This window comes from Lissotriton helveticus, chromosome 7 (assembly GCF_964261635.1).
Source record: "Lissotriton helveticus chromosome 7, aLisHel1.1, whole genome shotgun sequence".
Lineage (NCBI taxonomy): Eukaryota > Metazoa > Chordata > Amphibia > Caudata > Salamandridae > Lissotriton > Lissotriton helveticus.
In genome coordinates this window covers 991,767,009-991,793,255 of record NC_136068.1, presented here as the reverse complement: position 1 = coordinate 991,793,255, position 26,247 = coordinate 991,767,009, and the positions used below count along the sequence as shown (strand labels likewise).

The window sequence follows — 26,247 nt, the reverse complement described above, 5'->3', positions numbered from 1 at the left end:
CATGTCGTTTACCTTTGATTGCTCCAGTAAGCCTTGTTGAAGTATTCTGCAAAAATAAATAAAACAGAAAAAAGAAAAAGGGTAGCAAGGGTTGATCAAACTTAGTGAATGAAAATATTGGAGGGAGAAAAAGCTAAAAAAGGAATAATTCTGGTGGAAGGTGTCTCTCTCAATTAATTGACAGTCAGTTTGGCATAGAGTGGAGTTTTTTTGTAAGGCAGTGACTGCATGAAGGAAAGATGGGTTGTATTGTTGGAGCTGCCTCTCAACCTTTCTTTAATCTGTCATCAAGTTCTTTGTTTTGAATCTGTATGCATTGGTTGCAGTATATTTTGTGACTAAGAAGCCTTCAATGCTCTTGTTCTTTGGCCACGTAATCCCACTGCATTCCCATTTACCTCTTTAATGAAAATGATACTTACTTTCTTTGCTTGGGGGGGTTAGGAACGCCCAGGACATTATCATCCGAAACAACTGCTGCGCGTTAATGAAACTTCAATTAATAATTGCAGATTTTGTTTTCGATTTCACTCCAGTGCAGATTTTACAGGGTAAGAGACACATGAATCTCATGCTTTCCAGTCCATTAGTCTAAGAGAGAGAGTAGGGATTGTGGACGCCATAACAGAGATATTTAAATTGTCGTGTAGTTCCCACTAATCCATAGGACATGCATGTTTGTTGGATAACATAAACATTGGGTGAGGTGCCCAGACTGATTCCGAGCACCCCCCACAGAATATGTTGGCCTGGAGACCAGCTAGCTCACAGTGCTACCATAAGCCTCAGTAACCTTACCAGGGAGGGTATGGTTTCTGGCAGCCACTAAACAAGACAACCCTGGCCCTTCAGGGATAGTGGAAACAGATCCAAATCAGTAATTCATGCTCACTTGTTCTAAGAGAAATATACAGAGAATAGACAATGTAACGTTTTTCAATATATTTATTGAACCAACGTTATTCTTGTATATGTGCTGGTATAATGAGTAGACAGAAGCAGATGAAAGTAATTATAAGCACCAAAAAAGGAAACAGTAGAAGCAGTTCTACCAGGTAAACAACCTTTACAACGCAACTTTTCCCACGCAGTGCCTTTACAACGCAACTTTTACAACGCAAACCATTACAACGCATTGCGCTGGGGGGCGCTCTAGGATAGGGAATAGGTTTAATTTACTATCCAACACCTTCCCTACTATCCACGGGGACTGGAGTTGGAATAGTAAATTTAACAATTCACTATCCAGCACCTAAAAGCACTATGCGTTGTAATGGTATGCGTTGTAAAAACCGCGTTGTAAAAGCATGCGATCTAAAAGCATGCGTTGTAATGTCATACATCCGTTCTACCATGATGCAAAACAGTGTATATATGCAAGCATATGATACAATACAGTAATCAGGCGTACCCCTACTATGCAAACCCCACTCTGCTTGTACCTAGAGTGTGTGTAGGTGTGAAGCCAAGAATTCCCCCGAGGGATGATCCAACCCCTTTACCTGGCAGGAGAGAATGTAGGACCCTATCTTGGTCATGAACTGGACACCTCTCATGCAGATGTTAGACCACTGCGTGGTAAAGCCTCAGCATGCAGGGACCCTCGGTATCAGCTGAAGAGCCTCTTCTAATAATCTTTTGAGATGCTCATTATTTATAATAGAAAGCATCCTTGTGATGTAGTGTAGATTAGCAATGTTATGGACATGTAGATAGCCATGGATGAAGATAGAATGACATATGTACATTGTGAATGAAAAGGCCTTGTGCATGGTGGTCAATGTGTAGTGATAATGTTATGCGAAGCTAGATGTGTAAATAGAAGTAGCTTCAGAGAAACTAACCCACACGCAAATCTGTGCAAATGATCACAGCAGAAATGTTATTGTGCAAAATTTGGACAATGTAAGAAAAATGTACAGCTCTGTTATTTGGGCCTAACTCTGGCACAGAGCAAAATAAATATATAAAATGACGTAGAATAGTAAGGGGTGAGACATGACAAGCACACTGAGTACCATATGCAAATAACTATATTCGAGAAGTTGAACTATTCAAGCAGTGCAGGCCTGGTTCTAGAACAAGATATTAATTTTTTTAAACGACTTATCAGGTCTGTCCTGCTGTAACATATCAGTCCTTCGCTGACAGAATAGTAAATTTATTAACCTGCTTTGTAGTGAGAGTGACTGGGGTGAAACCCGAGTCAGAACAACAGCGGCATTGGACGGTAGGTGTGGAGTGATGCTTCCGGCAGACATTGGGAATGGACCGGATGGAACTGGTGACCATTGTTGGTCTCTCTATACTTGGTATCAACATCATCACACACTGAGAATATGTACACCTCTATCTCAACCAGTGCTTGGCCTCTCTGCTACATGGAAGCAAGACTGAACACTTCTTGTTAGTGCTAAAAAGTGATGTTTGTGATCACTGTGGCCCAAACCCATTGTGGTCAGGCTTGAGGCCAATCAAAAAATCCTTTCACGCAGGAGAGTGTGTAATTCTTCATAGGAGAAGGAAGGGTGTGAGGTCCAAACCCCAACGGCTTTTCATAAACTCTGATGGGTCTTATAACTGCTATCTGGCTTGAGTATCCGGAAACTGTTTCCCTGCTGACCCGCCCAGGGTGGACTAGAATGTCCTTTATCTTTCTGAATCAGCCCTATGCGATTATAATGGTCTACCCAAACTATGCAGCTGTTTAAGTGTTACCAAAAAAGCAACAATTTACCCCATTGTTGACCTCCTTGAAATGGATTGATATTTAAGGCATGTTTGTGCCAATGAATCCGAGAGCATCCGCAATTCTCTCACTTTTTCTTAGAATAGATGCTGAGTGCAGCCTAACAGCTGGATACTCTTGAAGCAAGCGGCGTTAGTGGCTGTACTAAAGTCTGGTCTAGTGGCTCAGATGCAATACTGCCCAACAGCTATTCTCAGAAGTAGTCAAATGGTTGAAAAGCTGTCAAGGACCTGTTTCAAATTGTGGTTTAGAAGCTAAGTGGAACTTGGTCAGGCGAATAAATTGAGATGGAGGTTAATTATTTCATGTAAGATGGCCCCCTGTTTATGGGTTGGGATGTGATCTAATGAATATGTTCAGATGTGGTATAATTAATGACTTGATATGGTTTATTGGTTACTTCGAGAAGTGGTCTGGTGGCTTTGTGGTATGCTCTTCCTCTTTCCAGAACTTCTCTTCCCTTTTCCTCCCTTACTCCCCATAACACTCACCTTCCTCCCCACCCCAGACAAAAGCCTGCACATCTGCACAGAGCAGGTGATAAATGTGTGCATTAAACCCCTCAGAAATTGGAGACTACCACACAGTAATTACATAGCCACACAGTTATTCCCCATTCAGAGGGATTTAACTTGTAATAGGAGTAAATATGTGTGGAGACATCAGTTGGAAACAGTATTCGGCCACGTCTAATCTCAGTGCATGCTTGCACCTAACTCATAATTGTGTCCTAAATCTACACTTAGCTGTATATGCTTACCTTCATGATATATTGAATCTCAATGTTTAGATCACAAAAATTTTGGAACAAAATCTCTGCCATCGAAATTCTGACATACAGCCCTGGCTAAACTCTGATTTATAGTTGAATGGTAATGCCCAATCATCATCTTCTCTTTACATTGCTTAAAACTCAAAGGACTATAAAAGCACCAGAAGTAAGCTGGCAATGGAGCAAATCACAACGGAAGGGTCTTCAGCCTTGTTGTGAATAGCACTAATCACTGGTATAATCTCAGTCTCAGGAAGGTTGTTCCAGGCTGTGGATGGCGAAGCTGCAAAAGCTTAGGCGGCAACTCTTGCCTTGTTAACCTTGGGTTTAGTGATTAGAGCTTTGTTGCAATGCAGCAGCTTTCTACTAAATTGGAGAAAAAAAATCTACCTGAGCATTCTCATACCGCATCTCATGGGTAATCATCAGCAATTTAAATCTAACTCATGCCAAATGTTATTGCGATACTGTTGGTAAGTGGGCATCTCCTCTCCAAACTAGTGCTATGTGGGATGCTTTGGGCTAGCAAAAAATAACCGTACAACCAAATTATGATTATGCAGCACTTTTAACTTATTTTTGTTGTCCCATAATCCCTGTGAACACCAAATTACTATATTTTAACTTTGGGGACTGTCATAGCTCTGACAATGGCAGCTTTGTGTTCTTCGTTTAGAAAGGAGTTGATACATGTCAACAATTTAATTATACATGTGATTGAGGATGTATTATGATTTGTGATTGACGTTTAGGCGTTGGCCTAAAAGGATTAAAAATAGCCCCCAGTGACTTATTATTAGGTCTTGCCAAGGCAGCGCATGCGCTGTCTCTTCAAGGCATGCTGTATCTACGCTATGGGCTTACAGGCCGCCCATCACTTTTAATTAGTTTCGTTGCTTGTCCTTCGCAAAGGATTGCTTCTCTGTGGTCAATGTTGTTTATATGTCCATCCTTTTTATGTGTCGATCCCTTCCATGGAGCATGCCCCTATTACTTGTAGGCTCGCCCTTTTGTGCATGTAGGTTTTTTTAAGTGCACTATTTTTTTATTTTGTTTCTGCTCATGTTTTTAAATGTCAGCTTTTCCTCCTGTATGCATTCACCCGACAGCAGTTCAGCAACGATTGCCAAAAAGTGTATCAGTATTTGGCATTTTCTTTCCATTCTGTATTTTGTTTTCATTCTGCATTTATTGTCCCTTTGCCATTATTTATTTTATTTTTTCAGATCGGCATGTCTCTGCGTTTTTTTTTTTGTAGGCGCAGGAAGAGCCAATGTTGAGACTCAAACCTGGTTCCCCAGTTCCAAAGTTAGCAGCTCTGGAAGTTACACCACATCTTCTCTCCAAATCAATCGCCATTTTTTGTGTTTCAGCATGGTTTTGGTTTGTTCGATCAGCATGTCTCAGCATTGTTTCTTTTGGTTAGCCACAGGGAGAACTGGCATACAGACTCGAACCCTGTTCTCCAGTTCCAAAGTCATAAGCTCTGGATGTTATACTTCATCCTCTCAATTGAGGACTCAGGGAGAGGGCATTTGTTTTTGAGCTGTATTCCTCATGCCCATATCTCCATGTTGCTCTCTGTTGCCCTGTTGCATAGAACTGTGTGCTCTACCCATTGCCTACCCTCCTCCTGCGCTCTCCATATTGCTTTCATGTCCCTTCAGCCCTCTCTGTGTTGCTTTCATATCCATCCCCCAACTCAACACCATGTTGCTTTCACATTCATCCCCCACCTTTCCCTGTGTTGCCTCTGCACTCACAGAACCTCCGTCCCCCTTGCTGCTTCCATGTTACCACGTGTAGCTTCAGACCCCCCATTGCTTTTGTTCTGCTCCCTCCTACCCAGTTGCTTCTGATCTTCTCACAGGCCACGGCTCACTTTAATCACTTTAAAAAAACAACACGTTTGACTCTTTTATTCTCTAATTACGAATCCAACATGTATTGGTAATTAATAAGAAAAAAGAGGCCTACGTCGTTTATTGGAGCGTGCATGTGTGGTGTGTGTTCCTACAAAATGACGCGGGTCACCAAATCAAAGGTTCTTTTTTTGGGGGGGGGGTAACTTTAGCCGATCCGCACCTCATTGGTGATGCTGTGTTGTGTGGCTAAATACCATTGGCAAAGCAAAGAGGCCACAATGGGGAGAAAGATTGGCTGTGCCAATGCTTGTTTTTTTTAGGGATACCTTTCCATGTTATGTATTTGTATACTTTTCTCAGCTTTTTTATTTGTTTGTCAATAGCTACTAAAAGCTCGGTTTAGCCCCATTTAATGAAAGAGTTGTACATCTTTAAATGGCCAGGATGTTTCTATGAAGACCCTTAGCAAATATAGTTTAAGGTCTGTAATTTCAGTCTAATTCTACACCAACTTGACTATCATGTAGTGCTCACGAGTATATACAAAACAATAAAAAAGGATATATAAGATGTCGAGGGACTCAAATGAGCTTCGGGAGTTGATCTCATAAACAACGATTCAATTGCAATCTTGTTTCTCTATTGTGGAAAAAATACGTAAGTCCCTCTATGACCAGATTTCAAAGAGTGGCAACCACTTTAAGCCTACTGAGGAGAAGAAGGTGCCCTAGAGGATCAAGGGCTCTTGATAAACTAAACAGTGTGAGCAGGGCAGGACCATACATCAAGTTGCAGACATCTAGCAAAGCAGATTAGATTACACTCCGGACTAGGAGGAGAGTTCATGTGCTAATTGATTTGACTGGTGGCTATTCTCCTTACACTCTCTAATAAGAATGAAATATTGAAAATTGATCTGTAGTGGTGCCACCTGAAAGTATACACTGCAAAAACATGGATTCCAAAATATAGATTGAACAAATCTTAACATTGCATAAATATGACCTTACAAAGATTTCAATCTTAATTTTATTTCTAATCCAGCCAAAACTTGCTTCCACATGTTAGTACAGGGCTTACTATTTTTATTTGTTTACAGAACAGTTGCATAAGCATTTCAGGAAGAAATACTGTGGTGCTGTGGTGGTCTTTCTTCTTTGATAAGATATGTTTTTAGAAAAGTCTTAAAAATGGAGTGAGAGGAGACGAAGAGCATGTCAGCAAGAGAGTGAATTCCTTTGATAAATTCCAAGGAAGATGAAAGACTGGATGTTTGAGGTCTCACTGGGAGGAAGATTGTTGAAAGGTAAGTAACTAACAAGGATGACAGTGTAGTGTTGTGATCATATGCGTGCTAGGACCTTTGAGGTTCGGGATGGACTCTAAAGAGGATTTACATAATCTGTTGGGAGGTGTTAAGGTGTGGATATAAAATTTAAGATGCAATGAGTGCAGTGTATGATTGCGTATGGTGGAACAAAGACGTCTGTATAGAGCTCCGTCTGTGGCGTGTTCATTTGCAGGCTGGGGAAGATTCGACAACTAGTGACGAGTAGGCAATACATGCCCCAAAGGGAAAAGGCTGCTCTCCCTGAGAGTTTTCAGCAGTGCAGCAAACTGCTTGTGTGTGCCACGTGTGCCCCAAGTCAATGCAAAGCAGTCTGAATTTGGTGTATGTAGAGTCAAAGCCATGGTCCAGTCCAAACATGGCCATCAAAGAAGTTAAAGGCTCTGCAGAGGAGCACATTCAAAAAGCCTCCCAGAACCCACTAGTAAGGCTGAAAGAAGAGGTACTGTGCCGTGCCATAACACAGAGCCATCATCCATAAGAAGCAAATGCTAAAGGCAGTGAAAAACAGGTAGGAAAAAGGAAACGTACTTACTGGCACAAGCAAGTGAAGTGCTCTATGACTTCAAAATCGGACAAGATGTCCAGGCTCAAACAATGGTGGTATTGCATAGAAAGATTCTGCTTTGCACAAAGAATACTGCCTAAACAGGACATCTTCATGGCAACAAAAGAAACAGAACATTGGTGCCAGGTGGTCTGCATGGATCAAAGCGTTTAATGACTTCGTAGATGCACTAGAGGGAAAAGATGACAAGAAAATCATCAAACATTTGAAAAATCTTGCTGGTGATGGAACGTAAGAAATACTCAAGAAGGTCTCACAAACTGATGCAACATCATACCAAAAGATAAAAGAAGCATTGGAAGCCAAATTTAATCCGATGCCGAATGTCGACTTTGAAAGTTACATCTTCAACCAAGCACGACAACAAGCTGGTGAAATGATGGATGAGTTTGTTGAAAGACTTGAAGCACTTATCAAACACTGTAAGTTCTGTGACTTTAATGATGAAGAAGCCATGCGCCTTAGAGTCATTGATGGCTGTCTTTCAGATTCCTCGAGGAGACGCATGTTGAGAGAGACACTTAGATTAGAGAAAATGCTAATCTCTGCAAGAGCAGATGAATGAGCGTATTGACAAACTGCTGACATGGAAGCAGGAATAGCGCACAATGAATCAGTGTTGATTATGAAAGGAAGCAAAAGCACAAAACAGATGCACATAAGTCGATGTCTTCCAAGACAAAAACTTAATGTTTCTGATGTGAGTTTTCATTTCACCATGAAGGTATATGTCCCGCAATGCGGTGATCTCAAGGTAAATATTTTTTAATTGTTTTATTTGATTTTACCTACCTCGTCGTCTGTCAACTTCTACCACCACCCTGCACTGCACCACCACACCATTGCTCTTACCTGTGCCGGCCAACACTGTACATGAGGGCTGCTTCTAAACCTTTACAAAGTCATGGGTAATTTACAGCAACCATGAGATGTAAAACAATGTTAGTGCAAGCGCTGATTCCTGTTCTTCAGGAAACTTCATTGAGTATATGCCTACTTAGGGGCGTGACTTGAGCGCCGATGTAGGTGGAAGCGGGACTCCGGAGCTCCTCCGTAGCCGCCCCTCTCTGTCACATATCCTGACCCCAAAATAGGACCTCTGGCCTCCACATTTGCATCGGAGGGTCTGCGGAGCATTGATTGATTGATTGATTGATTGTGGGTTTCTAAAGCGCTAGAATCGACTCCCGAAGGAGTATCTCTGCGCTGTAGACCTCTGGGGAACCCATCCTGGCTTTCCCTGTGAGATGGTCCCTACTGGGTATCTCCAAGGTGAAACCAGGCATCCCCGGCGTATGTGGGGGGCCGTTGTGGAGATGAGGCAAGCTAATGCCCAGAGTTGCCGAGTGTGATCCCTAGTTAGAGTAGGCACCGTGGCGAGAATTATCGAGTCCGTTGACCCTGGTCCAAGACCCTGCCGCTTCGGGAATTGAACCCTGGTCCCGGGCCGTCCTCTGCTCCCGGGTCTGCCGCCTCTAACCAGTGAGCCACACCACTCCAGGGTCTGCGGAGCATTGGGGGAGAAGCTGGAGGCACTGAGTGCCGCACGGCCGCTTGAAACAAACTTTTTCCCCCGAGCGGAGCGGCTGGAGTGGCGGGCTCACAAAATGGCGGCCGGAGTCACTAGCCGTGCTGCCTGACGGAGGTGAGCTGCCAGCGGCGGGGGGCCCACGGAGGTGGCAGGAATTACCTGGGCTGGAGCGTAGCGTCCCACGAGCTGGTTGGGGTGGGGAAGCGCTGCCTGGAATTGCGGATTTGGCAAGACCCGGGAGCGGCAGGTTAGCGAGCTGCCTGATCCTAAGATGGCGGCACCCGCATGATCGAGACTGCCCCTGGACTACCGTTAAGAGGCACCGGAGGGCCTGCAGCTTTCCCCTGAGAGGGGATCACCCTGCTGCTGGAATGAGGGCACCGGTGACCCCTATCCCTTGGGGGAGTGACGACCGTTGGCTGTGGCTGCTGGCTGCCTGGGGGGTCCATCCTGTGAGGGAAACAGGAGTGCTGAGGTGCGCCTTCGCCAGGCGCCCGCGTGATCCTGGAACGACACCAGTGAACCGGCTGATAATGCTCTGGTGCCCCGGAGGCCGGCGGTGCCAGCTTTGTCTGCTTCTTCTGGCCCCCCAGTGGTGCGAGGGCCCAGGGCTCCAGTCGCCTCCTCATCCTGAATCGGGAGCTGTGGCATCAGCGGGGTCCATTGTGGGCCTGCAGGGAGGGGACCTAGGAACGGTGAGGGCTGCTCCCTGGGGCGGAACGCGGTCCCTGCTGCCTGTAGGTCGTCCATTTGCCTACTGACCACTGCAGTAGACCGCTTAGTGCTGGCCCTGGAGATCTGCCTGAGGATCCTCGCTGGAGCGTCTACCCTACGCTGACCTGACCTTGCCCCTGCGCCCACTGACGGTAGAACGGATTTTCCTGCCACGGTGGACAGGAGAGTGTGGGACCAGCATTGGTGCCTCCACTGGCTTGGCGGCAGCAGGCTAGCAGGCCGGGGGCACTGGGCCCAGGTGGACGACGCCCGTGGTTTCTGACTACTCGGCCAGCACTATCGCTTGGAGCGGACTTCGAAAGCTGCCGCAAGATGGTCAGGGGGACCAGAAAGAAGGGCTTCGATGTGCTGAGACTTGCTGACCCGGGTCATTCCATGGCGGCAGACGAGGCGGCGTCTGGCTCTGGGAGCTCAGTCTCACCACGAGACCCGTCTCTGAGTGACATTATGCAGGCCATTGTGGCATCACGCGAGGCCCTGGAGAAGCGGATAGACACCATTGGGTCTGACCTGTCCCTCTTGAAGGATGACCACAGGAAGCTGAAGGAGCGAGTAACGACTTCGGAAGCGAACATGAAGGACATTCCTGGCGAAGTGGCTACTCTGAAGGCCTCGTTGGCGGAAGTGGCGCAGAAAGTTCGGGTGCTGGAACTCAGGGCCGAGGGCAGTGAAGGGCGCTCCAGATGTAACAACCTCCGTATAGTAGGTGTCCCGGAGAGAGAGGAGGGCCAGGATGCGGTGTCCTTTTTGGAAACCTGATTGCGAGCGGAGGTGGCGCCGGAGGGGCTCTCCCCATTTTTCGCCCTGGAGCGCGCCCACAGAGTCCCGACGCACCCGCCTAGAGCTGGTGGTGTGCCTTCTGCACTACCGGGATCGTGATCACATTCTTCAGGCGGCCAGGGGTTTACCGGACCTGCGCATTGGTAACAGCAAGGTCATGATTTTCCCAGACTTCAACAGGGACGTCCAACAACAACGGGCATCCTTCCTGGCGGTCAAGCGAAAACTGAGAACTATGCAGCTGACCTATGCCATGCTGTTCCTGGCCCGACTGAAGGTCATTGCTGGAGGGGACACACACTTCTTCCTTACACCACAAGTGGCTTGGGACTGGATAGAAACCAGGGGGAGGCTGGTGGAGGCACCCCCCCTGTGACCACGCCTAGACGAGGCTCCACTGATCTGACACCGACGCGACGACCTGGCTCCCCGGCTAGGTGGCAACAAGAAAGGAATGAGGCGGTGCTGGCAGTGGCGGCCATCAGCCAGGGGGAGGTCAGCCCCTCCAGTAATCCCTCGGAGCGCTCGAAGAATGCTGATTTAAGACCTGGCTCCAGCAGCACTCATGGTCTCTCAGAGGCGGACCTACCGGTGGTAACTCCACAAACAGCGGATGGCATCTTTGGCTGATGTGGCTGTGAGGACATTGGACACGCTGATGTACGGTACTGGGACACGGGGCGGGCCCTGCCTGCTGGTGCTGGGGGGCAGGGGGCAGCTGGCTTCTGTTGATCATAACTGTGATATTGGGGGGTGAGCTGTGGATTGTTTCTGAATACTTGGGAGAGGGGGGAGGAGGAAGCTCCGGATCTGAATAAGGTTGACGTTCCAAACAGCCTAGCCTGCTCTGGTTGATTGACGCTTGATTTGCAGGGTTTGGATGGGGTTACCACGTTGGTTGTCTGTCCTAGGGAGTGGGAGTTGGGTAGGATTGTTTGGTTGTGTTTGTGGGGGTTGGTGGGTGGGATCTGGGCGTGTCAGAGGGTCCTATGAGGGAACATGTGAACTGCGATGTGGGCTGCCATGGGACCCGACTTAGGCTACAAATGTCTCACGTGGAATGTGAGGGGGATGCATACCATGCATAGACGCCAAAAGATTCACTCAGATTTAGTTTGGTGGGGCATTCATATTGCCTTCCTCCAGGAAACGCATCTCTTAGCACAGGAGGGGAAAGCATTGCAACGGAGATGGAGGGGGCAAGTCTACCACACTGATTACTAGGCCTACGCTAGGGGGGTGATCATCTGGATAAGGGCGGGGGTACCCTTTCAATGCATGCAGCAGCTTATTGACCCGGAGGGGAGGTATGCAGTGGTGAGGGGAAAACTAGATGGGAGGGACCTAACGTTGGGTTGTCTATATGCCCCGAACGTGGAACAGCCTGCCTTCTTCTCCTCGTTGTCCCGCAAACTGACCCCGTTTTTAGTGGGACCATTGCTCCTTGGAGGGGACTTTAATTGTGTAACTGACACTGCATTGGACCGCTCACATCCCCCCTTACCAAATGAACCGGCGAACAAACTGGCGCTTGCGCGTTCTGACTGGCAACGTCAATGGGGGCTGATTGACTCATAGAGAGCTAACCACCCATTAGACAGGGACTACTCCTTCTTTTCCTCCCTTCACGAACTTCATGGAGAAGGCCTTTGACAGCCTGGAATGGCCCTACCTTTTCCATGTTATGCGCGCAATGGGACTGGGCAAGGATTTTGTGGATTGGACAGCACTATTATACCGGAACGCCACAGCGAGGGTCAGAACAGGAGGTGTAATATCCGAGGTGTAATATCCGAGGCTTGCGCCGTAGGAAGGGGCACTCATCAGGGTTGCCCCCCTCTCCCCCCTATTATTTGCCATAGCAATCGAACCTTTGGCGGCGCGAGCCCGGTTGGGGCGGGTGTATCAGAGGTTGGACGTCTACGGGCAGGTGCACCATATCGCATTATACGCTGATGACCTCCTACTGTTTTTGGCGGACTCTGCTGCCTCCCTGCGGGGGGCTAAATCCCTCGTGTCCTCTGTTGCCCTCACACACCCCTGGGGGTGTCATGCTTCATCATCGGGTGTTTGCTCCTCATAGGGCCGGCGCTGCAATTCTCTACGGGCCCCCGAAGGGTCTCTTTATCGGAGATCTTTTTAGGAGAGCCGGATGGTGCATGTGGGTGTGCGGGGTGGGGGTCCAATGAGGGTAAAAAAGTGCGTGCAAAGTGAAAATTGGGTAAATATGCAGCCATTGTTTGATTTATATACCCTTAGCAGATTTAACTGCCAAATAAAATCTTATTCCTGTAGGCATACTAACCCCAGGAATCAAGAAGGTCATGGGTCGACATGTTTCATGCCTCGGTCGCCTTAAGGGTCGTTCGTGCTTCATCAGGACCAATACTATAAAATGTATGTGAACGTGAATTAAATTAAAATACCCTCTAAGTTTAACAGGGCGGGCGGTGAGAGTTTATACCCATAGTCTGGCTACAGCTTCGTTGTCTATACCGCTCCTGTTCAGTACCTAAGAAGAGAGAACAAAGTAAGACAAAGATATATATGCGCATCAGTAACAACTTGATGTCATAAAATGTGCCACCAATGTGTGCACATCGTTTCCACATAAAAACAACAAAACTGGCACATGAGACACTTAAGGCACAGGTGGATACTCAATCGGAAACCACACTATCAAGATCTCTAGGAGACCCCTCAGTGGTAAACGCTACATCAGTTCGTCAATCGCATGAGTGGTACAGTCAGTTACCCCATATGTATAATGAAAATGACTCAAAGTCTCAGTGACTGGCGTCAATAAATGCGAAGGCGGCACCATACACACTGGGTGCCGTCAAGTTTATTAATCCTCAAAAGTGCTCACCTCGCTTGTTGAGGGATGTCTCCTCTGGCAAAAACATTCGGCGCCCGCACATTACCGGGCTTAAAACCACTAAAAAAGTGAATAGAAATAGAGATATGTGCAGCCATGCGTCAGACTATGATCCCAACTCAGAAATTCCTGAGTAAAAGTGTACAGAAACCTAGCCTTACGTTTGTCCCGAGGTGCTTCCTCCTGTGCACCTACCCAGTCCGAGTGTCAGCCATTAGTAAACCAAAATTGGCGCGGACGTTGGTGCTCATCAAATACTTGAGGAATGCACCTGGGAGTCAACCCTTTCCGGGGAGTCCTACGGAAATCAGAAGGTGAGCGCATGCACAACAGTGCGTGTTCAATGCGCATGTGCATGTGTCCGGGTAACTAATCCCTAATGCATGCTCAATCGATCAGTGAAAACATGATGCCTAAATGGCCAAGTAACAAGCTTATCAATGTGTTACAAAAAATGGCCGTATACTTAATTAATCGGCAATTCATCTTTAAACGCATACGCGCTCCACATATTATTTTTTGGTGCCCGTGTGAATGCAATTCATACCTAGATGACCCTGGACAAAAACCCGCACTATACATAGGGTCTGTATTGGTTGCAACCATCTGTAGTGTAAGTGGCTGCACATCAACATCTTCTAAATCTAAACAGGATTATTAAATGGGAAAACAGGGGGAAAAACCAATAGAATATCACTGGGTCAGCCGCTTGAGCAACCTACATGCCTCCTCTTTCCTGCAAAGGATTTTTTATATAAAGGGGGTGTAAAATGTCGGAGTACCACTACAACAATGAGCCGAGGTGGAATCCAAAGACAGTGCCCACCGACTATAATGTGGTCTCTCATGTGCCAGTTCAAAGATAAAGAAGAGATAGAAAAACATATATGGGTCCTCGGCTAAACCACCGTGCACAATAATTTAACAAAAAAAAGAGGGGGGACCCTGGAGCTATTAAGGTCCAGTGTCCATGCTCTTATATCAATATCAAAACAAAAAAGGGACACTGTTCCTCAACGTGTGGTGCAAATAGTCATCCAGGTTCTTTCCCTTGGATTGCTCCACACCCCACGTGATGACTGCAGTCTCCTTTTGGTTACTCCTGATAGTCTGTCTCGGACCTGCACTGCCCGCGATGGATTCTAGCTTGCTCTTGTAGAACTCTGACACGCCTGGGGGGCGGGGTGGGGGGGCAGGGGGTGGAGAATGGGGGTAGGGGTAGGGGGGTAAGGGATATGGGGGCCTGGGTTGGGGAGTTGGGGGGGAGATGTTTGGATATGTTAGGGGCTCAATAGGCCGGGAGCGGGAGGACCGGGTGAAAAGAAAAGCAGCCCTGAGTACTACCTGAGGAACAGTTGTATTTGAGCCTTAATGCACTTGTCAGCTACTAGTGCTCTCCTGTCTAATATAGCTCGACCTCCGGGGTGTGAGCTGAATGGCCGTGTAAGGCTTTTATTTAGGAGCCTGTGTTACGCGAAGAAGGGTAGCTGGATTGATCGACGAACTGGTTGTACAAACTATAACTCTGCAATAAAAATATATTTAAAAAAAAAATATTTGAGTGTATGTCTACTTAGCTTTGCCACTGCTGCTGGTATGGAACTGATATCTCTCAACTCCAACATTTGTGCTCAGTCTGAAATCATAAGTCAGTTCCCGTTGTTGTTTCATGGCCTAGGAAGACTTAAGAAAATGAAAGTTCAATATTATATTAATGAGGACATTCGCCCAGTTGCCCAACGGCAATGCAGAGTCGCTTTTTACTTGCAAGAAACTATTGAGAAAGAACTAGAAACACTGTTGAAGCATGACACCATTAAATGCTCCACCAGACCTACGCTATGGGTTTCGGTCATAGATGTGGTGCCAAAAAAAGACAGTGGCGGTGCTCTAAGTATTTGTGTTGATATGAGCCAGGCCAACAAACCAATTGAGAGGGAAAGACATCCTGGCCGGCCCCCACATAGCGGACATGATCATGCAGCTCAATGAAGCCCAAGTCTTCTCCCGTCTTGTCCTGAACAAAGGATACCATCAACTCGAGGTGGAAGAGAACTATATTTACATTACTACTTTTTCAACTCATGTTGGTTTATTCAGATACAAAAGCCTGAGTTTTGGAGTATCTTCTGCTGGGGAGATATTTCAGGATGTTATTCGCAGAGTAATTCAACTTGTTTCACATGATTTCAAGCTTACAATGTGGAGAGGTGTGGCTCACTGGTTAGAGGCGGCAGACCTGTAAGCAGAGAACGGCCCGGGACCAGGGTTCAATTCCCGACGCGGCAGGGTCTTGGACCAGGGTCAACGGACTCGATAATTCTCGCCTCAGTGCCTACTCTAACCAGGGAACACACTCGGTAACTCTGGGCATTAAGCTTGCCTCATCTCTACAACGGCCCCCCACAGACGCCGGGGATGTCTGGTCTCACCCTGGAGATACCCAGAAAGGGACCATCTCACAGGGAAAACCAGGACGGGTTCCCCAGTGGTCTACAGCGCCAGGACACTCGGGTAGAGTAACAGTGCGCTTTACAAGTATCCAACATTACATTACAATAATAATAAACTGGTATTTGGGAAAACACAAAAGGAGCATGACAAGGCTCTTACACAGGTGTGCCAATTGCCTGCTGATATAGGTCTCACTCTGAATGCAGCAAAGTGTGAGTTTCACAAAACCAAGTTTAAATTCTTTGGACACATATTCTCAGATGGGGGAATGACTCCTGAAATGGATAAAGTGCAAGCATTGTCATCTACTTGCCCCCCACAAGATGTAACCATGCTGCAATCCTTCTTAGGCATGGCCAGTTATGGCTCAATATACATTTGTAACTGTGCTACAATTAGTGCCCCATTGAGAGACTTAACAAAATAAAATGTCCCATTCCAGTGGTCTCCTGAATGCGACCACAGTTTCAGAGATATAAAACATGCAATTGATAGAGCTACTGAAATAACCTATTTTGACCACAAGTCACAAACTGAGCTCACAGTAGATGTGAGACCCATGGGGCTGGGGCAATTCTTGCTCAACACAATGGGCATCCAAAGGATCAGAGACACATTATGTCCTATGCCAGTAGAAGCCTTTCAAAACAGAATGTGCCTTTTCTCAGCCAGAAAGGAGAGTTAGGCTGTTGTGTGGGCGCATTAACATTTTCACCTGTTTCTATATGGAAAACGTTTCTCTGTCATCACTGACCAACAGGTTTTTCTCACTATTTTTGGAAACCCAAAAGCTAAGATACCCCTCGTTTCGAGAGGTGAGGGTTGCAACTACACGAGATCAACTACGAGATTGTACTTAAGCCGGGGAAAGATAAAAACCTTGCAGATTATTTTTCATGAATGCCGCTACATCACTACAGTTCAACATCCAACGCAGCTGAAGAGTATCTCAACTTGATTGTGAAGTCCAGCACACCAGAAGGTCTATCCATTGAATAGGTTATTGCTGCAAATAAAGACCAGCTTTTCCTCAAAGACATCATTACGAGTATAACGCAATCTTGGAAAAAAGTAGTTGACTCTTTGCTTATGATGTTGAAATCCAAAATTCAAAAATATACAGGATGAGCTATGTGTTACCAAAGAAGGAATAATATTTAGAGGCTTGAGTATCGTCATGGTAAAAAACAAGGAAATAAAGGAGGGTCCCGGGGAATATTTAGCGACCACACAGTTACAGCCCCCTCATCACATCAATGTATATAACACAAGGTAACTATGGGTCGAAGAATGTGTCAAATTAATTAATGAAGTGTCCAGATGAGTCAGAGTGTGCTTAAGGTAGTTGAGAAAGCACACAACCAGACATCGCACTAAGTGGAAAAGAAATCCATCAGTTACTTGTCCTTTGCCGCCCTTTCATCCTTTGAACCACTTCCCACAGTGGAGAGTCCAGGTTGTTGCCACTTTGTCAGTGAGGGCTTAGTGTTATACAATAAGGCGCAAAAGGAAAAAACTGTATAGTAACTGAGGAGCAGTGCAGGAATAAATTGTGAAAACCAAAAGAGAAAAGTGTGCTCTAAGATAAAATTGAATAATGAACGCAAAACAACTTTATTCTGATGCCGTTCATTTCCAAGGTTAAAAGCCAATTGAGTGCAAAATGGCCAGTGATTAACCCTAATAGTCACTGACCCAGAGTGGTGGTCGACATGTTTCTGCGCTAGTTTAAAGATCTCTAAGTATCTCCCGCTTCTTCAGGACCTATACAATTTGCTACTGCTCAAAAGTGCGATATAGAAAGGATTTCTGATACAGATATCACCTGTTCACACCTGGTAGTCCTCTTAATTGTGCGGGGGAAGACGTCATCAAGACACAACAACATGAATAAAAGACACATACAAAGATAAAAACGACATTACCAAAATTAGTGTAAGTCATTTCATGTTGTCCACTACTCATATGGAAAACCTAAACAACCGATAACTAGTCGCTAGGCAGCTCAGGTCCCCTCACTCACCTCTAAGGTAAGAGGAACGTGCCACTCCTCACCTGGCTACAGCTCAGGAAGTCAGTGCACCGCTCTAGGATATAGAGAAAGTGATGTATGTAAGTCGGAATAGAGAGCAACGCGAATGCCAGTAAATTCAGCGCTTTCAAATATGTAATAATCCATATTGTCTCATGGATCTTGTGTTATTATTCATATTTCTATATTTTTGCTCAACATGTTATCCAAAATGAGTCCAAGATATCTTAAAATCACAGCCAATTCGTGCACGTCTTAAAGAGACTATACAGCTTTTTGCTTTTGCGCCTTATTGTATAACACTAAGCCCTCACTGACAAAGTGGCAACAACCTGGACTCTCCACTGTGGGAAGTGGTTCAAAGGATGAAAGGGCGGCAAAGGACGAGTAACTGATGGATTTCTTTTCCACTTAGTGCGATGTCTGGTTGTGTGCTTTCTCAACTACCTTAAGCACACTCTGACTCATCTGGACACACTTCATTCATTAATTTGACACATACTTCGACCCATAGTTACCTTGTGTTATATACATTGAGTATCGTCATACCTGCGAGTCTGAGACAGCAAGTCATTGAGATGACTCATGAAGGACATTATAGCATTGTAGCCACCAAAAGAGATCTAAGAGACCAAGTGTGGTTACCTTGCCTAGATGGATGAGTTGAAAAAGAGCTGAAAACGTGTCACCTTTGCAACTGTTTATCCCCCAAGGTGATGCAGCATCCATTGACAATGTCTGACCTTCCTGCACAGGGTTGGGAGAGTGTTGCAGTTGACTTCTTTATGCCTCTAGGAAATAGACATAACCTCATGGTAGTCACTGATGAATTTGAATTTTGAATTTTAAAGAATTTATAAAGCGCGCGTTCACTGTGCAGTTTCTTGGCGCTAGAGGGTTCTTGAGCTAAGGCGGACACTGGGGGCTATGGGCTGAAAGCTAGTTGGAACAGAAAAGTCTTGAGAGCTTTGCGAAACTCAAGATAGGAGGGGGAGAGTCTGACCTGTGGTGGGAGAGAGTTCCAGAAGGTGGGAGCAAGAACCGAAAATTTCTGATCTCCCGATCTTTTTTTCTTAAATCGGGGGATAACTAATAAAGATTTAGAAGAAGAGCGTAATGCTCTAGAGGGGCAGTAATTAGCGATGGTGGAATTGATAAAAGCAGGGGCAGTGCCCGCCCGAGCTTGAAAGGTGAGACAGCCAAGTTTGAAAAGAGCGCGTTGTTTGATGGGAAGCCAGTGAAGGGCAATAAGAAGGGGTGAAGAGTGATGAAATTTGGGCAGGCCATGTGCCAGGCGAGCAGCCTGGTTATGCACCAGCTGGAGACGCTGGAGTGCGTAGGCAGGAGCACCGTTATAAATTATGTTCCCGTAATCGATCTTGGATAAAACCATGGCCATCACTATAAGTTTCAGTGCAGAGGGGGAAAAGAACCGGGATACTTTCCTGATAGTGCGCAGGGTGAAAAAACAAGAAGAAACAACAGGGCTGATGTGAGAATGGAGTGTCAAATCCTGATTGAGAATAATGCCAAGGGTTTTGACTGAAAAAGAGGGAGTGGGGGGTGAGCCAAGGGAAGGGGGCCAAAATGAAGAAGGCCAGGGATTGCCACTGCCTCCAGTCAAAATCAGTTCTGTCTTATCCGGGTTGAGTTTGAGATGGTTTGCATTCATCCAATCCCGGATAAACAGCATGACGGACTGGAGGCTAGCGGCACCGGATAGGGGGGAAGAGAAATTAAAAATGAGTTGGAGGTCATCAGCATAGTTATAGACTGTGACCTCCAGTTGTTGCAGTGCAGAAATAAGGGGGAAGATGTAAAGATTGAATAAGAGGGGGGAGAGGGAAGATCCCTGGGGAACGCCACAGTTCACCCTGCGGGGCAGGGCAGAGAATTCCGCAAGGTGGACTGCCTGAGTGCGATCGGCCAGGAAGGAACCTATTCAGGTCAGTACCTGTTCCCCCATGGCCGCCACCTTGACACGGGACAAAAGAATGGAATGGTCCACCGTGTCAAATGCGGCGGACAGGTCTAGGAGGACCAGGGTTTGAGGGGTGTTAGTGTCAAGTCCCTCCCCGAGTTTGTCCATGACCGAGATAACCACCTTCTCAGTGGAGTGACGGGGACGAAAGCCCGCCTGACAGGGTGCGAGATAATTACTGTCCTCTATGAAAGAGCTGAGCACCTGAGTGACATGGGACTCAGCTACCTTTCCCAGATAAGGGAGAAGGGATATGGGGCGATAGTTTGCCGGAGAGGACGGGTTGGCGCCCGTCTTTTTTTAGTATTGGAAGAATTGTGGCAGTTTTGAAGGAAGCAGGGACAAATCCAAGCGTAGGGAGTTGTTCAGAAAAGTGAGGGCGGGGGCTGGGCATTCAGTGAAGATCTGACAGAAGATTCGTGCCGGGCAGATGTCGGCTGGGGAGCCCGACTTGACGCGCCTCAGTAGAGGGAGTAGATTCTTTAGTCAGTGATGGAATGGTAGTGAGGGACCGATTATTGTCCGGTGGCTGCGGATGGGAGAAAGTGGGCGAGGGAGGAGGAATGTTAGCTTTGATGCGGACTATTTTTTCGATGAAGAACTCGTTAAGCGAGTTGCATAGGCACTGGGAGGGGGGGATGTTGGGTGAGGTTCTGTTGGATGATGCCAGCTCGTGGACGGTGGAAAAATCTCCCGGGACTGGTTTTCTGCGGCTAAGATGCGCCCAGAAAAGTATTCTGTTTTGGCTGTCAGGATGGCTTGTTTATATTCACTGAGTTGGGTGGTGAAGAGTAGTCTTCGGGTCGGGCAGTAGGTCCTTCTTCAAGCTCGTTCGGCCTGCCGTAGCTCTAGTTTCTTGGCTTTAAGGCCAGGATTGAACCACTTGTTAGCATTGTGGGTACGGTTGATGGTGACCCGTTTCAGGGGAGCCACTGAGTCACAGGCTTTGATGAGCCAGTGGTCCAGGATAGCGGCCTGAGAGTGTGGGGCTAGGCCCGATAGATCTGGGCAGGTGGCAGTTAGTGAGTTGCACAGGGATGGTATGTCGACTTGAGTCCAATTCCTTGCCCAGGTGTTTTTAGGGGGGAAGATGTTATTTTATGGCTCAGATCCAAAGAAAAGGTGAGCAGAGAGTGATCTGACCATGGGCAGGGCGATATGATAGGAGTGGAGGATTTATATATTTATATTATTATATTTATGGTTTACTTTCGTAGACGACGTAACATCGGCAACCCATGAAAAAGTCATCGAGTGGCTTGATGACATATTTGCAGTATGGAACATCCCCACTATTCTCAAATCTGATAACAGCAAAGAATTCAAGGAGTTTCTTGTTCGACTTAATGTCAAGCATCAAAAGGGTACAGCTCTCTGCCCCCAAGCCAATGGTGTTATTGAACAATTTATGGGCACCCACAAGAGGGTAACTCAATGAGCATCAATTGAAGTAATCAATCTAAACCAAGCCCTGTGTCAAGTCCTTCATGCTTATCGAGCAACTCCTCACTCCACAACTGTTGAGAGTCCTGCCATCTTTCAATTTCAAAGAGGCAGAAGAACCAAACTACTACAATCGACATCGGACCAATCGAGGAATGCTGATAAGGTTCGTATCACAGACTCTTCTTGAAAGTGCAGGATGAAAACCTATGCCGATCATTACCAACGCACCCAGGAAACAGTCCCCGACACAGGGAACTGGGTACTGTCAAACAGAAAAGGAAGCAGAAAACAGATGCTCCTTTTGATGTCGACCCTCTGAGAGTTGTAACATGCAAAGGACACATGGTGACAGTGCATCATCCCAGAAAGTCCAGTCACACATGACTCGTCACAGTTTAAACACTTACCTCGTGGTCACCAGCTCCTGAGATCGCACGTGAGGTGAACCTGCCTGAAAATCTAGAACAAGCATCTATGTCATCGATGTATAATCAAGGTGTACATCAATGACCTCATACCACCCGATCTGGCCAACCAGTGCGAGTGCCTCGAAGACTCATTGACGAACTATGATGCTAATGCTGTCTGTACTTTTTATTTGACAAAGCGGGAGATGTAGTGTTGTGATATTATGTGCGCCAAGACTCTTGCGGTTCTGGACGGACTCTAAACAGGAATTACGTAATATGCTGGGAGGTGCTAAGGTGTGGTTTTAAAAGTTATGACGCTATGTGTTCTGTGTGTGGTTGTATGTGGAGAAATAAAGATGTCTGTTATAGAGCTCCATGTGTGGTGTGTTCATTTGCATGCTTACCGGCTGTGGAAGACGCTACAGTCAGCTATGTAGTTAATGGCTAAGCCACTCATAACTTTGAACTCTAGGACACGTAGTTAATACAAGGCCCTGTTTTAGCAGGTAGTCATCCAACCTGGTGACAACAGTGCAAATTAGAGGTATGACCTCAGAGGTCCCGGTCATGAAATGTATTATCTTTTCCAGAGGGGAACATTAATGTTTGAGAGGTCTGCGAATAGATTGCTGTGGTAGTCTGGATTACTAAAGACTAATGTGGGGAAAAAATATTTAGATTATGCAAGGCGGATGTTTGTGTACGTTTGGTGAATGTTCCGAACTTGATAGCTAGCTACATACAATAGCTATGGTTGTTATGAAGGGCTAAACTCATAAAAAGAAGAAGCTATGCCCAGTTCTGTGGAGACATAGTGGACTGTTAATCGTGACAGTAAAATTACCACCTAAGGGGGGGAAAGAAAAAAGAGAGAGAAAGGGACAGAAAGAGGTTGTGAAACTCCCTTTCTCAATCAGAGACTAAAAGCAAACCAACAGGCTTGTTAAAGACTGCCCCCACCCACTAGATAGTGGCTTGCTTCATGATTGGGGTGCTCCATACACCCTGGTGCAGACCAACAGGGTGGAGCACTGATTTTCTTAGAGAAAGAAGAAAAAGAAAATGAAAAGGAGACAGTTCTCCAGAATGAGGGATTCCAAAAATGCAAAGAAAAGAATTTTATAAAACTGCCTCAGTGGTAACCATTAAGTTCATTTTATTGTAGGTCTCGCTTAGGGTTAAATGTAATAGATGGGTGTGTGGGAGACGTTACCACTCCAACACCCCTTCTGCTCCTACGACATGTTTCAGCCAATTGTCTCAGCCCTACTGGTTCTCTGGCCTTCCTCAGGGACGTTGTTATGAAAGACTTATATGCATAGTAGGGTTGATTGTTAAGCCAAGGTTTCTAGCTGATGAAGTTGGGATGAGAGTTTAGTAGGAAAATGTTATTGGGTGTATGGTAGTTTCAGTTGCATTTTTAATAGTGGAAGAGATCGTTTCCTTCTTAGAAGAGTTCAACAGAAGAGATTAGAGTTCCTTCCAGGGCTGGGTGGATTGAGACAGTCAGAAATTTCATTTTAATGGGCAGGGGCAAAAGTTGGAAAAGAAAAGATTTGGGTATCATCACCAAGTAGAGATGATAAGGGACATCAAAGGATGAAAAAGTGCATTGACAGATGTAGTATGTATAGAGAAAAAGCAGTGGGCCAAGTACTTAACCCTGTGGACACCAGATAAATCCATCTAATTCTAGTCCTAGCATATTTGGGGCAATTGTGTGACAGGTGGATTAGGTGCATGTAAAAACGTTTGTAGCAAGATATTTATAATGCAGAGAGGCTGGCTTGTGGAGTAGAACATTTTGGAGGATATGTTTTGGCAGACTACTTTGTCAGAAGCTACCATCTGTACTTGTTACGTACATACAGGTCAACTTGCTGGTTTTTCAAGAAGGAGTAATTTAATCTCTTTATGAAGCTTTAAATCGATAGGAAAATCCAGCACTGGATTTCATCACCATCAAGAAGGTATGGTTAAGGAAGATGTGGTTCAGCAACAGTGTTTAGATGTGATCGACTAGTCAGGCTGAAAAGGTGTTGAATAGAAAAAATTTAGTAGGGGTCCAATGTCTGGTTTTCGATGGAATATACTACTTAAGGTCAAAAGAGGTCCAGATATGCTCTATAAAAAATCAATTCACACGTGTGTTTTACCACGTAGTAATTGAATGTTTGCGCTGACATATGTAAGCTATGTTCTTCTGTGTATTGATGCATGATGATGACCTGTGCACTATTCACCATGCTTTCATGTCTTCTTCTCCAGTTTGGCTGCATCCAAAGAGGTCAGCGCCTCGGCCCGCTCTCCTCCTAAACTGACCCCCATGTCGCCATCAGATTTCCTGGATAAGCTGATGGGTAAAATCTCTGGATATGATGCCCGGATCAGGCCCAACTTTAAAGGTAAGATAACTTCAACACAGCGAACAAAGTATAGCGATGGAAAAGTTGACATTAGCCTTCAGGGGAATCAGGGAGGATCCCTACAGGCTGTTTTAAAGAAAAGAATAGCACAGCCTGGGCAGAGTAATTGCAAGGCAAGTGGCACTGACAAGTAACTGACCATGACACTCACCTACGGTCAAGTTTGACTTTTGAACAAATCACTTAAGCTTTTCAGAGACAATATTTGTTGGAAAATCTCCCCATTTCCCACCTTCGAGTGAGAGGCCTGATTGAGCAGGTCTGAATCTGCAGTACTTCTTGCACTAAAGGTGAGGCTGTGTACGAACAGGGTTCAATCGGCAATACTGACCCCTTTCACTTTCCTACCAACCTACAGTGCTGACAGAGTGATTAACAAATTAAGGCGGCCTACTATCCTCTTTCAGAGTAATTAGTCTAATGTACGGACGAATGGACAGGAGTGATATACAATGGCGGCTGACTGCAACTTCATGGCCAGCTTCCAATCTTACAAGTAATATATGTATGGTATGGGTTATGAATATTCTATTTATAGACAACATTAGGAGTTAAAGTGACATCAGTAGGGTGTTTGAGAACCCTGCAAGCTAAAACAGCAACTGCTTTTCTAATATTTTGTAGTCCCAGGCCACAATTTGCATTCATGTGCTGATACCAAATCAGGCACAGACTCCGATGTGAGCATTACTTGGTATTACAACCCAGGGGAAATTTGGACACAGCAATTTTGGCCAAGTAGAACCTGGTGCAAATCAATGGAAAAATACACAAATCGTGCGATGGGGAATAACCCACACTATTAGGATGTTATTGTTCATTTTCATGATGTGCAAATTGGAATGTGGTGCAAATTGAGCACCCGATGAATACTGAACCCTGTGCAATTAGTATTTACTGTGTATGCAATTAATTGAGAAGCTGAAGAATTTGTGGGCCTCATATTTTTGGGGCCTGGGTCTCTTTAAAATCACATGCTGGAAAATACAAGGCACAGTGCTGGGTGGGTCACTTAGGCTCATCCCTACCAAGAACACGTTCACCAGGACTGGGGTGTGCTTATGACTCAGATAAATACCTGTACTCTAATTAGCGGGGTTTAACATTCAGAAACGGTAACTGTGCCCATTTTACATACGTATTGTTATTCACCCACAGGTTTATAGCGGCATATGCCACCTGGTGAAGCCTGCTGGTGACTGCCCAAAGAAACACATGAGGAGTAGAACTTAAGCTCATCCTGTTATTTGAGTCAATGTCAAAAGGGTGGAAGTCTGATTTTCCCTCACTGTAGCACTACTACTTCATGGTTAGTATGCCGGAACCAGGCATGGATTATCACACATGCCTCATCAATGCGGTCTTTACAAAACATTAGTTTTTACCACGCATGTCTTTACTATGCAAACTTTTATCACGCATATGCCTTTACCACGCATGCCTTTAAAACGCAAATGTGAGTATTTTAATGGTAAGTATAAAACCAGAGAAATTCAGCAGTTATAATTAGCTGAGCTAACTATAACTTATGCCCCCGCAATGCACTGCTTATGACCTCATATATTTCATCACTCATGACATGGTCAGTGATATCACTCATGACATCACTGATGACATCTGAAATGACATCACTGATGACATGATTAGCCCCAAGGGGTTGGTGGTCCTGTGGGGGAGGCCCTACTGCCCCCCCCACCCTAATCTTAAGATTTGCCCCGGTAGGTGGTAGTCCCTGGAGCTGCGGGGGGCTACGTGGGCACGCCCCACATACATAGAAAACAATGCTCTGACAAGATGGCGGTCCCTGGGGCATTCATAAGCCCTGTGGTCCTTGAGGCTTTCATAAGCCCATTGAGGGGGGCCCTGTGTGCCCCCTTCCTATTTCACTGGCATTATCCCAGGACCTGGCCCATCCGGGGCTTAATTAAAGACAAGTGCGGGAGCCCGTGTTTTTTTAATTTGTATTTTTACAGTGAATTCACAAATTTCTACTGAAGAGATTAACACCAAATAAGAAAAAGCGGAATCTGCATAACCAAATCTAGCTTTCTGCCAACTTTGGTGTAATTCCATCCAGCAGGTTGAGCAATAGGTGTGTTAACAAGTCCTATGGGAATTAATATGGGAAACGCACCTTTTTCTGAGCACCCTTTTTCTTAACCCCGCTTGACGGGTCACCCCAAAACTTTCCATGTGCTACAAGGATCACTGGTAAAAAAGAAATTGGTAAATTTTGCAAAGATTTGTCAACCGGCTTCAAAGTTATTAGCAA

The 26,247-nt window shown here is 45.8% G+C and overlaps 1 protein-coding gene across 1 annotated transcript in view; it reads left to right on the top strand.

Annotated features, from left to right (window-relative positions):
• Window positions 1-26,247, top strand: part of GLRA1 (glycine receptor alpha 1) — a 413,241-nt gene that overhangs the window by 232,812 nt on the left and 154,182 nt on the right. The window contains exon 2 of the mRNA XM_078653635.1: window positions 23,818-23,954. Coding sequence (XP_078509761.1) covers window positions 23,818-23,954 — 137 coding nt within the window. The remainder of the gene's footprint in view (window positions 1-23,817; window positions 23,955-26,247) is intronic.